Raw genomic sequence first — 12,351 nt, forward strand, 5'->3', positions numbered from 1 at the left:
TAGCGTGGCATAACATGCTTTCTTAATGAACCTGGCTCATCCCTCTTTACTGCAGAAACTGTAGCTTAGATGAGAGGATGACCCTTTGTGGGGACAGCATTTTAAATAATAGCATACAGGGAGCTTGATGGATTTCTTTCTTGGCAAGGTTTTAGAACTCTTCATTAGATACACTCTAAAGCATATTCTAAGTTGTTTTCTTCATCAGTCAGTAGTTTAACATGCTTTTCATTTCTGGATGTTTGTATGAAAGGAATTTCACTGACTGTAGCACAGCGACTTTAATCCTCATGAGTTTTGTTTGTGGAAATAAGCTATATATTTCATATATTAAAAATTAAGACTCTTCATCTCACATAAGGTTGAGTTGCTTTCTTAGAATGTTAATTTCAGAAAGCTAGAATATGTATCCCCAGAATGCCTAATTTCTTTTTTGATGAACAGAACCTATAGTAACATTAAACCTCAGAAACTTACTGTCTTGTCTTTGACTTTTGAATCTTTAGACAGTACACCCTTTTCTGTGGACCTGTTGACCCCCTCCTGCAGTGGATGCTTTAGTTAGCCATGCTGTGCCCTCTTGGAGTAACTAGTTCTCTATTTCCCCATAACTAGTGAGAGTCAGCCTCAGTCCACCACACAGACTTTAAAGGTTTACAGCTATTTCAGTGATCCTTGTCACTTGTTTTCATTCATTTGGCAAGGATGGGTCAAAGAAATGACATCTGAGGTGCTAGATCTGCACTTGGCTCTGGGGAGACCAAGATGAGTAAGACACAGCCCCTCCCCTCACGGGCTCTTGAGGATTTCACTTTCTGGACTGGTGGGGGGTCAGGGCACGCACACAGACACGACACGGCCAGAGAGACCTGTTTGAAGTGCTGCCTGTGGGAGCACAGAGGAGGGGTCACACGGCCTCCTGCCAGGTAGAAATTGGAAGGTGGAGCAAGTGCATTTGAGAGGGCAGTTGAGCTGGGTGTTGCATTATCCGTCAGACACACCAAAGTCTTGAGGCTAATGCTGTGTCTGGGGAGTGAACAGACAGGGTTGGAGGTTGGCAGGTAGTTAAGTTAGCAGATATAGGTAAACAGGTTGGGGCTAGGCTGGCAGAAGTTTGGGTATTGTGATGTCACAGCCACAGGATTTGTTGCTTGGTGTGTCAGGAGCAGGGATGGGAGGGCGTTACGTTGCTGGTGAGGCAGGAGGGGCAGGTTCTAGAACCAGGTGGAGCAGGGCTGTTGGGGGCGCAGCCCGGTGGAGGGAGGTGGAGTGCCTGTGAGTGGTGTTTTTACTTGAAGCAATGGTGAGATGCTGAGCCAGATGGTCATAGTGAACCTGCAGCAACCCCTCATCTAATAAGTCACTTTACCAGGAGTTCCATCCACTTACAACACAGCTTTGACTCTGGTATTAATCAAATGAGGTTTCTAGCTGTTCCCCAAATGTTGAGACTTAATGTAGTGTTGCTGATAGCGTCTCCAGCCCTCCACTTTCACTGTTTTCCTTTCTTTAAAGCAGCAAATGGAAGCGGGAGGGAAGGTGGAGGCAAACTACAGCTGATCACCACCCTGTCCATATGGAAGGAGCCAGAGTAACTTTTTCAAGAAAATAATACAGTCTGAAGGCATCTGTTGTTCAAAAGCCTTGTTTATCTCTGAAACCCTAGTGCCTCACTGTAAACCAGCACAGGGTGGTAATCAGAGTTCATGGCTATGGCCTCATATCCTCTGTCCAGGAAGGCAAGGAAGTGGAGGAAAGCTTCACTTTCTGTCAGTAGTTTAAAAGGTGGCATTGCTTGTATCAAGGAGGGGAAATGTTTTTTAGAATAAAAAACATGTAGGCCTTAGGAGGTTGGTTGTCGAGAAAGAATTCATTTTCTTGTGATACTAGATAAGGGAGACGTTGTGCTTTTTGCCAGATTCATTGTATAGAAGTACATAATATCGTGTGTGAATTACGAGCCAGATGATAGATAAGCTTTGATCATGTTTTTCTTCTGTTCTAATTCTCAAGGGAGAGCCTGGAGATGTCCAGGACATGCCTGCTCCAGAATCTCCTTCTGGAAGGGATCTGGCTGCAAATTTGAGTCTAACTTTACCAGAGGACGACGGAAGTGATGAGAGCAGCCCACCATCAGCCTCCCCCGCTGAATCGGAGCCACAGTGCGATGCCAGCTTTAAAGGAGATGCAGGGGAAAATACGGCATTGCTAGGTGAGCGGTGTGCAAATTATAAAACAATGGCATGTGGCCAGGTGTGGTGGCTCACACCTGTAATCTCAGGGCTTTGGGAGATTAAGGTGGGAGGATTGCTTGAGTTTGAGCTATCAAAGAATAACTAACTAAATATAATCTACGTTTTACTTAAGGTATGAAGCTCTTTCTATGTTGATAAATAGGTGATTTTTTTACAGCTACATAGTACTACATTTTGAATTTTCTGTAATTTCTTGAAACTATTCATGGGTGTTTATTATAACTAGCACTTTGAAATCATTATGTATATATACTTACCACTTGTCTAATTGCTTTCTGTCACTCTGATAGGTAAAATGTAGTGAACTGCATGTATTTTTTGTTTGGTTTTTTTTGTGTGTTTTGTTTTACTTTTTGAGGCAGGGTGTTGCTCTGTCACCTTGGCTGGAGTATACTGATGAGAACACAGCTCACTGCAGCCTCAAATTCCCAGGCTTAACTAGTCCTGCCACCTCTGCCTCCCAAGTAGCTGGGACCACAGGCATGTGCCACCACATCTAGCTAACTTTTTAAATTTTTTTGAAGTGATGAAGTCTCACCATGTTGTCTAGACTAATCGCATTTTTTTTTTTATTACCGATGAGGTTAATCCTCTTTTCAGATTATTGGTCATCTTTATTCTTTGATGAACTGCTTATTTTATCCCTTGCTTATTTTTTTATGAAGATAGTAATTTTTTCATATTGATCCTTAGAGCTTTTTATACACTGAAAATACTAGGGCTTTGTCATATATTTTGTGTATTTCTCCCCCAGTTTCTGTATCCTTTGGCTTTTCATTGTACTTTCCAGATAGAAACTATGTAGTTTAGTTTCCCATTCTCTCATGATTCTGCCTTTGATTGCATGCTGACTTAGGAAGGCCTTTCTTATCTTAGGATTATAAAGATATTGACCTGTACTTTGCGAGTATTTGTGGGTTTTGTATTTTACATTGAAATCTTAGTATATATAGTTTAAGGTGTGAGGAGAGATTTAACTAATCTATTTTTTCCCTTTTATTCCACTTGTTAAACCTAAGTGTTTAATCAGTTGTCCTAATATTGTTTAGTGAATAATAATTACAAATAATATGTTTTGATATTTGCAAGGCAAATTCCTTTATCTTTATTCTTCTTTTAAAAAAAATTCCTGGGCTATTCTCTATTATTATTATTGTTATTGTTATTGTTTTTGTTTGAGATGGAGTCTTGCTCTGTCGGCCAGTCTGGAGTACAGTGGCGTGATCTCAGCTCACTGCAGCCTTCGCCTCCTGGGTTCAAGTGATTTGCTGGCCTCAGGTGATGTGCCCTCCTTGGCGTCCCAAAGTGCTGGGATTACAGGCATGAGCCACCACACCTGGCCTATTCTACATTTTTTAAAGATTAATTCTAAAATCATTTTGCCAAGTAAAAGAAAATCTCAGAATTTTTATTGGAATTGGATTCACTTAAAGGTTATTTTAAATGGGAAGAATCGATGCTTCACATTTTGAATTTTGTCATCCTAGAAGAGGAAGCGTATTTTTCCAAAGCAGTAAGATTGAAACTAAGTCAGTTTCTTTGTGGCACATTTAGGATCCGTGAGGCAAAAACAGGTGGAAATATTACAATGTAAGTATTAACAGCACCAGAGGAAGAAAAGAATGCATTGTGGAAGAAAAAAGGAGAATAGATTTCGGAGAATTATAAAATTGTAGCGATTGATTGGTGTAGGCATTCTCCTAACCAGCTCTCCAGCTAAGACTGGGCCACCTTACAAAGCAGCATGTTCTGTTGGTAAATGGCTCTTATTTTTAAGAATGTCTTTCTATGGAGCCAGAATGCATACCTGTGTGATTTTGCCATTGCCTTCCAACTCCAGAAAGAAAACTAACTTTGCCTTCTCTAGTACATGAGCACCCTGGAGATACTAAGACTCTTATTCTGACTAAATGTCCTTCAAGAGCAGCCTCCAGAGTTTTCTGCATTCTTGCTACCTTGTTAACTTGCAGTGCATTACAGTTTACCATTGGCTGTCCTGAACTGCCCTCATAGAACAAAGATAATACAATTTGAAATCATGGGTAGAAATAAAGAAGGTGGAAGCAGCAGCTAGGTTTCCAAAGCAGCAGAATGTCAGATACCTTCTGAAGCAGCCAGTTTCCCCCATTCCCCACCCAACTCCATGTGGGGCTCACATTCTGTTTTTCTCTCTTTGTCCTTTTTTTAAATTCCCAAGTATTGTGCATCAGCAAGTTGACTATATCTATTAATGTTCTTTCAGCCTTGTAACGGTAACAGTATAAATTGAAAAACACTAAATTAGAAAAATCAGGCATTAATACCTCCAGAATAAAATGTAGCTTCACTTATAGTTGAGAAAACATTTACTAGACTCTTAGGAGCAACTAGGAAATGAGTGTGGAAGTTACTATGGTAGACCCTGGAGAAGGTGTTTTCCTGCAGAAGTGCACCTTCCAGTGTCCAGTTACGTCACTCTCCACCTACTTCACCTCCTTGAAGGGAGTGTAAAATATTTGGTTGGGTGGGGGATTGCAAAATATTTGATTGGGTGTGGGGGGGATTGGAGAGATACTGATCAAAAGGTGCAAAGTATCAGTTAGGAGTAAGTTCAAGAACTCCATTATACAGCATGGTGACTACAGTTCATAACAATGCATAGTATTCTTGAAAGATGCCCGAAGAGTAGATTTTAAATGTTCTCACTTTGAATAAGTGTGTCAGGTAATGCACATGAATTAGTGTGATTGAGCCATTCCACAATGTATACATGTTTCAGAACATCATGTTGTATACCATAAATATATACAGTTTTTGTCAATTTAAACAGTAAATACACATTTTATATTTATAAAGCAAGAGGAAACATTTTGAGATTACTTACGTTATTTCACCATTTAATAGAAACTTTAGGCTGGACATGGTGGCACACAATTATAATCCTAGCACTTTTGGAGGTGGGGTGGGAGCAGATTACATCGCATGAGGCCAGCCTGGGGAACGTACAGAAACCCTGTCTCTACAAAACATTAGCAGGGCATAGAATAATGGCATGTGCCTGTAGTCCCAGCTGTCTGGGAAGCTGAGGTAGGAGGATCACTTGAACCCAGCAGGTCAAGGATGCAGTGAGCCATGGCCGTGATCATGTCACTGCACTCCAGCCTGGGTGAGAGAGAGAGAGACCCTGTCTCAAAAGAGAAACTTTAAATTGGCAAAATAAAAAGTAGTGGGTTCTACTGCTATCTTTAAGGAAGTATTCTATTCTAAGAGCCTTTTGTGTGGAGTGATTTTTGTATACGTAGTAATAGCAACTGTCTGGATTTCAGTACCAGCTCCTCCTCTTCCTTGCCATCTATACACCAGGGCTGGTGACGTGTTAATCTTCCCTCTTAGGGTCAATATAAATACTGGCTATTTTCATTGGTGGCAGCGTCACCATCACCTTAGCTACTTGTTCAACTTTTGGGAACATCTTCTGGTACCACCATCTCTGACTGTCTTTAAAGACTGATCTTCTGATGAGATTAATGTTGGCTAGGCTAATGCTAGAAAACTCCTCATATGACAAAGATGTTTACCAGTTTTTCTTGTTGACTATCAATGGGTTATCAGTTTTCCATGTATGTTTTATTTAAAATTTTCTGTTAGCCGGGCATGGTGGCTCATGCCTCTAATCCTGCATGTAATGGTAGACCCTGGAGAAGGTGTTTTCTCCACTTTACGAGGCTGAGGTGGGTGGATCACCTGAGGTCAGGAGTTCGAGACTAGCCTGGCCAACATGGTGAAACCTCATCTCTACTAAAAATGCAAAAGATCACTGAGTGTGGTGGTGGGTGCCTGTAATCCTAGCTACCCAGGAGGCTGAGGCAGGAGAATTGCTTGAACCTGGGAGGTGGAGGTTGCAGTGAGCCGAGATGGCGCCATTGCACTCCAGCCTGGGCAACAGAGTGAGACTCCATCTCAAAAAAAAGAAAAAAAGTTTTCTGTTTACCATCTTGAATTATCTCCAAGTGAGTAACTGTGTTTGTGTAGTTGAAGCTCGGAATATGCTGCCCTCTTCTCCTGATGGAGTAGCTTGTGTCGTTCTCTTGCAGAAGCCGGCAGGAGTGACTCTCGGCATGGAGGACCCATCTCCTAGCGCACGTGCCCACTGAAGTGGCACCGGCAGAAGTTTGGCTTGAACTGAAGGACATTTTATTTTTTTTACTTTAGCACATAATTTGTATATTTGAAAATAATGTATATTATTTTACCTATTAGATTCTGATTTGATATACAAAGGACTAAGATATTTTCTTCTTAAAGAGACTTTTCAATTAGTCCTCATATATTTATCTACTAAAATTTACTATGAACAGTGTGTTGCTTCAGACTTACAAAGACAACTGGGGCAAGTACTCTAATGTAAAGGACAGGTGGTATTTCTGTATAATAGACTGGCTGCTATGGTACTGTAAAAAACTGGTTAATTCTATTTTTCAAGGTTTTGGCTAATCACATCAATTTTAGACTAGTTGAAGTGGAACTGTATAATTCAATTCGGTAATTGATCACACGGGCTTTCCCTGGAGGAAAGGTTTGGTTTTTTTTTTTTTTTTTAAGAACTTGAAACTTGTAACTGAGATGTCTATAGCTTTTTTGCCCATCTGTGTTGTATGTGGAGATTTCAAAACCTGAGAGCACTTTTTCTTTGTTTAGAATTAGGAGAAAGTCACTAGATGACTTTAGGATTTGCATTTTTCCCTTTATTGCCTCATTTCTTGTGACGCCTTGATGGGGAGGGAAATCTGTTTATTTTTTCCTACAAATAAAAACCTAAGATTCTATATTGCACATGAGCATTAAGTTCTTCATTGCCTTGTTAAGGAAAATGAGTAGGCAGACTGAGAATCTGTCATATTGATTTCAGTTACAATTTAATCTTTACAATTAAAAGGGTGAAAGATGTATTATTTTAATTTTTATTGTTGAAATAACCAGTTTTCTTGATTAGAGTTTAAACAGATTTTTTTTTTTTTTTGAGATGGAGTCTCGCTCTGTCACCCAGGCTGGAGTGCAGTGGCCGGATCTCAGCTCACTGCAAGCTCCGCCTCCCGGGTTCACGCCATTCCCCTGCCTCAGCCTCCCAAGTAGCTGGGACTACAGGCGCCCGCCACCTCGCCCGGCTAGTTTTTTGTATTTTTAGTAGAGACGGGGTTTCACCATGTTAGCCAGGATGGTCTCGATCTCCTGACCTTGTGATCCGTTCGTCTCGGCCTCCCAAAGTGCTGGGATTACAGGCTTGAGCCACCGCGCCCGGCCCAGAGTTTAAGCAGATTTAATACCATGACTTTGGTAACCATTTCTTCTTTTTTACTTGCTTGCTGTTCTTTTGGGTCAAAGGAGCAGGCTAATGCAAAGCTTTTGCAGACCGCTAAGTGTTAGAAAGTGATTAAACGCACACTCTGCTGTCCTCACTTCCTGGAGGTAGAAGTCAGGAATATGAGGCAGTTATTTTTTAGAGTGTGGAACTGTAGTCTTGTGTTGCTTCTAGTTACTCTATATCTTTAGTTGGTAGGTAAAAAATGTTTATTTAAAACAATTTTTAAAATTATAAATGTATTTTTATAGCCATATGTAGGGTATGAAGATTAATATGATTTTCTCAAGCTACTTAATACTTTGATTCGTGAAATGGTAAGTAAACAGTTTTACTGAAATAAACTCTACAGATAGATGCAATATGAGGAGTTATTGAAGCAGAAAATGTGTTTTGCTTTGCACACTGAGTGTGTGTTAGCAGACAGCTTCAAGTAGGTTTCCATAACAGCCACTGCCTTTGAATCTACCTTCTGTAGCTTAATATGTATAGGAAAATATATCCTGATTCTGTAGCAAGTAGATTGTTTGCTCTTTGTCTTTTAAGAAATACTAGGGGGGTGCTGGGTGCGGTGGCTCATGCCTGTAATCCCAGCACATTGGGAGGCTGAGGCAGGTGGATCACGAGGTCAGGAGATCGAGACCATCCTGGCTAACATGGTGAAACCCCGTCTCCATTAAAAATACAAAAAATTAGCTGAACGTGGTGGCACACATCTGTAGTCCCAGCTACTCAGGAGGCCGAGGCAGGAGAATTGCTTGAACCCAGGAGGCAGAGGTTGAAGTGAGCTGAGATTACACCACTGCACTCCAGCCTGGGCAACAAGAACAAAGCTCCGTCTCAAAAAAAAAGAAAAGAAATACTAGGGGAAAATGTTTTAACTAGTCATTCTTCCGAGTAGCTAACGAAGCTGACTTTGAAAAGAAGGCTGTGAGCTTTGCAGATGCTGCCGCCCAGAGCCCCTTGCTTCCAGCCATGGTCAACCCCACGTTTTTCAACATTGCCGTCGATGGCAAGCCCTTGGGCTGTCTCCTTTGAGGTAAGGGGCCTAGAAACCAAGAAGTGACTGTTCATCTAATCCATAAAACTATGTTAGCAGATTGGAGCTGTTTGCAGTTCCAAAGACAGCAGAAAACCTCCGTGCTCTGAGCACTGGAAAGAAGGGATTTGGTTATAAGGGTTCCTGCTTTCACAGAATTATTCCAGGGTTTGTGTGTCAGAGTGGTGACTTCACACGCCATACAGCATTGGTGGCAAGTCCATCTGCAGGGAGAAATTTGATGACAAGAACTTCATCCTGAAGCATACAGGTCCTGGCATCTTGTCCATGGCAAATGCCGAACCCAGCATGAACATTTCCCAGTTTATCTGCACTGCCAAGACGGCCAAGGCTGAGTGGTTGGATGGCAAACGTGTGGTCTTTGGCAAGGTGAAAGATGGCATGAATACTGTGAAGGTCATGGCGCACTCTGGGTCCAGGAATGGCAAGAGCAGCAATTTGCATGAAGATCATCATTGCTAACTGTGGATAACTGTAATAAATTTGGTGTTTCTTTAAAAAAAAAAAAAATACCGTGCCAGACCAAGGTAAATTGTTTTTGATCATTACAGAAATGTGATTTCTTAATCAGCAGCTGTCAAACATAGTGTTCCTTAATTTAAAAGCTTGAACACTAAATTATAAATTGGAGAGGTTGGAATAATTATGGTCATATATCTAGAAACACAAATCTTTAGTAGCAAAAAAGAAATTAGCAAGAGAAGAAAACTATTCAGTACTTTGAATGGAGAAAGTTTTCACTGATAGAAGTTTAGATGAAAATTAACATGAGAAAGAAGTGACAGGCCAAGTGTGGTGGTTCACGCTTTTAACACCAACAATTTGGGAGGCCAAGATGGGAGGATCTCTTGAGCCCAGGAATTCAAGACTAGCCTGGGCAACAAGGCAAAACTCATCTCTACTGAAAATTTAAAAAATCAGCTGGGCATGGTGGCACCCGTCTGTAGTTCCAGCTACTTGGGAAGCTGAGGTGGGAGGATCACTTGAGCCCAGGAGGTTGAGGCTGCAGTGAGCCGTGATCACACCACTGTATTCCAGCCTGGGCAAGAGTGATAATCCTGTTAAAGGGGGGGAAAAAAAAAACCAGGAAGGGACAAATATGAGAGTTTTTGCTAAAGCTTTTAAGTTAAGATGCAGAGAATTGGGGGAATGTATAATAAATCAGATTTCATTTAGTTATATTATTTACCACATGAATCACTTTCCTCCCAACAGTTGTCGTAAGAGCCATGTGTTCACGTGTAATGAAGACCGGTATTTAACTGTGGGAACCGTGGGTGGCGTGGCGAAGGAGACTGTCCATGACTGTGCCGCTCTCCGCAGCCCCGTCTGCTGTCCTGTTTCCTCGGCTCCTCGGTGTCTGGACTGGCATTCTGGGTGTCCCAGCGGAAAACTAAAGGGCCAGAGAGGTGTAAACACACACACCACTTGGCAGGTAATTTCCCCATGTGCTATCTTTTTAGGGATCCTGAACACACAGCCTTTCCCAAAAGACTGCTCCCTCCAGCTACTGAGGAATGATGACAAGAAAAGGCCGAATTGCAGTGTCTCCATCAGCAGTTTGCTCTCTCTGGGCACACGATGACAAAATTTCCTGAAGCGAACCACTAGTCTGACCTCAGTAGCAGGATTGGAAGCTCCATGCCATGGGAGTGGTCAAGAAAGGCATCCCAAAGAGAACTGAACTATTTAAAAAAAAAATAGACCTTTAGGAATAGGTGATTGTCCCCATATACTGAGGATGAAATACCCAGTGTAACCAAATTCCCCAGTAAGATCGCTTAGTTTGGCAATAGTCTCTTCTTTTGAGCACGCTGAAGTTTATTTGCTCAATGAAGGCTGAAATTATAAGTCAGTATATATGTATTACTAAGTAGAACTTGAGGTAATTATATGTTTTAGTCAAAAGCAGTTTCTGTGGGCTTGGTATAAACCCTACTTTGTGATTTGCTAAAGCACAGGATGTTGACTCAAACCAAAACTAGTTTTGTAGTTAATATATGTTGTGTTTCTGTGACTTAATAGTCAACTAGAAAAGCCACCTACGACATTCCCAGCTAATTAAGTTTTAAAAGTTTTTTTTAAAATACTTGTCACCATATTTTCAAAAATACTAACATTTGGATTACTAGTTATAAAAGTGAAATTTCTACTGTGTCATAATCAGCCACGCAGCTGGAGACTTGCCCTCTTTGTACAGCAAAGTTGTGAAAAAAGCATTTGCACTACATTCATTTAAAGATTAGGGAAAAAAAACCAACCCATGCTTTTCTTTGCTGAGTTGTAGGGTTGTATTATTGGCTAGTGAGAAGCCTGGAACACCAGGACTTTGTGTGGGTGACTGCAGGTATCAGATCCAGGATTATACAGGTACTCTTGGAAGTGTCTTGGGGATTTTCCTGGTAAGAACAACAGTGATTGCCAAAAAAAAAAAAGACAAGATGTAAAGTGAAATCAGTAAAACATTTTAGTAGACAGAGGGTGCTGACATTTTAACAAATGTGTAAAAAGTTCTTCCTATACATTAATTTTCCAGATACCCTTAAAATGTTTAAGGAATATCATTCAAAATACTGTTTGAGAGACGTGACCATCATTCTCCAAGGGAATGTGGATCATTTAGTGTGCTACTTAAAATTAGGTGTAAATGTATATGTACACTATAAGAATAAAAATCGGTACCATTTCTTTAAAGCTTTCTAAAAGAAAGTTAATTATTTCTAATAGTTACATTTTAGGATCTCAAACTACTTTTCTTTTGAAATAACTGCTTTCTACCCTAAGGTGTTACTTATTGCTGTCTTCTTTTTAACAGGTGAAGATATTAAAGCTAGAAATTGGAACTAGAAAATCTAAAGAATTCAAGGCATCTTAACGTGACAGTTGAATTGAACTCATTTGATTACAAAGTTTATTGTAGTTATTGAATCTTTTTTTGAGTGCAGTGGTGCCATTGATGCTTACTGCAGCCTCAATCTCCCAGGCTCAAGAAATCTTCCCACCTCAGCTTCCAGAGTAGCTGGGACTACAGGTGCATGCCACGCTTTATTTTATTTTTTATTTTTTTCAATATAAACGAGGTCTTGCTATGTCATCCAGTCTGGTCTTGAACTCCAGTGATCCTCCCACCTTAGCCTCCCAAAGTGCTGGAATTACAGGCGTGAGCCACCAAACCTAGCCACCAATTTTACTTTAGGTAAACTTTTATTTTCAAGCAGCTTTTGTTGGTGTTGCACGTACAAATCATGACTGTTTTATCAAATGTTCTATAAATATAACCACTATTCTTTGTAAGCCATTTAAAATTTTAGTCTTTCAAGTAAACACCAATATTGTGGTTTTGATCCTCACTTACGAAGTTCCTATTTGAGAACCTCCCTACTAAAATTTGTAACCCCAAAATCACCACATGCAGTCATTTTCAGACATGCACAGAGCAGTGAATGAGCCAAGCTGCCTGACATGCACGTTTCTGACGGAGGCTGGAGGGGATGCCATGCCTTGTTTCCTCTCCTACTACAAACAGGTGTCCTTTCATAGTCTTTTCAGTACCATGTTCTTTGCATTTCTGCACTTTTTGTTGGCGATTTCACTATTTAAAATGGCCCCCAGGTATAGCAAAATATTGTCTACTGCTTTAAAGGCAACAAGGCTGTGATGTGCCTCATGGACTCAGTGTCTGTTACATCAGCTTCACT

The 12,351-nt window shown here is 40.7% G+C and overlaps 1 protein-coding gene and 1 non-coding gene across 2 annotated transcripts in view; both read left to right on the forward strand.

The window, feature by feature from the left end:
* The window catches only part of RNF149 (ring finger protein 149), a 32,687-nt gene extending 25,620 nt beyond the window's left edge, over window positions 1-7,067 (forward strand). Inside the window, exons 6-7 of the mRNA XM_025354497.1 lie at window positions 2,014-2,212; window positions 6,329-7,067. Of these exons, the coding sequence (XP_025210282.1) occupies window positions 2,014-2,212; window positions 6,329-6,372 (243 nt within the window). The 3' untranslated portion in view covers window positions 6,373-7,067. The remainder of the gene's footprint in view (window positions 1-2,013; window positions 2,213-6,328) is intronic.
* A 3,095-nt stretch (window positions 7,068-10,162) lies between these two features.
* Window positions 10,163-10,276, forward strand: LOC112605477. The gene has a single exon (XR_003115463.1). It is a non-coding gene; the product is annotated as a small nucleolar RNA SNORD89 (small nucleolar RNA).
* The last annotated feature ends 2,075 nt before the right edge of the window (window positions 10,277-12,351 follow it).

This window comes from Theropithecus gelada, chromosome 13 (assembly GCF_003255815.1).
Source record: "Theropithecus gelada isolate Dixy chromosome 13, Tgel_1.0, whole genome shotgun sequence".
Lineage (NCBI taxonomy): Eukaryota > Metazoa > Chordata > Mammalia > Primates > Cercopithecidae > Theropithecus > Theropithecus gelada.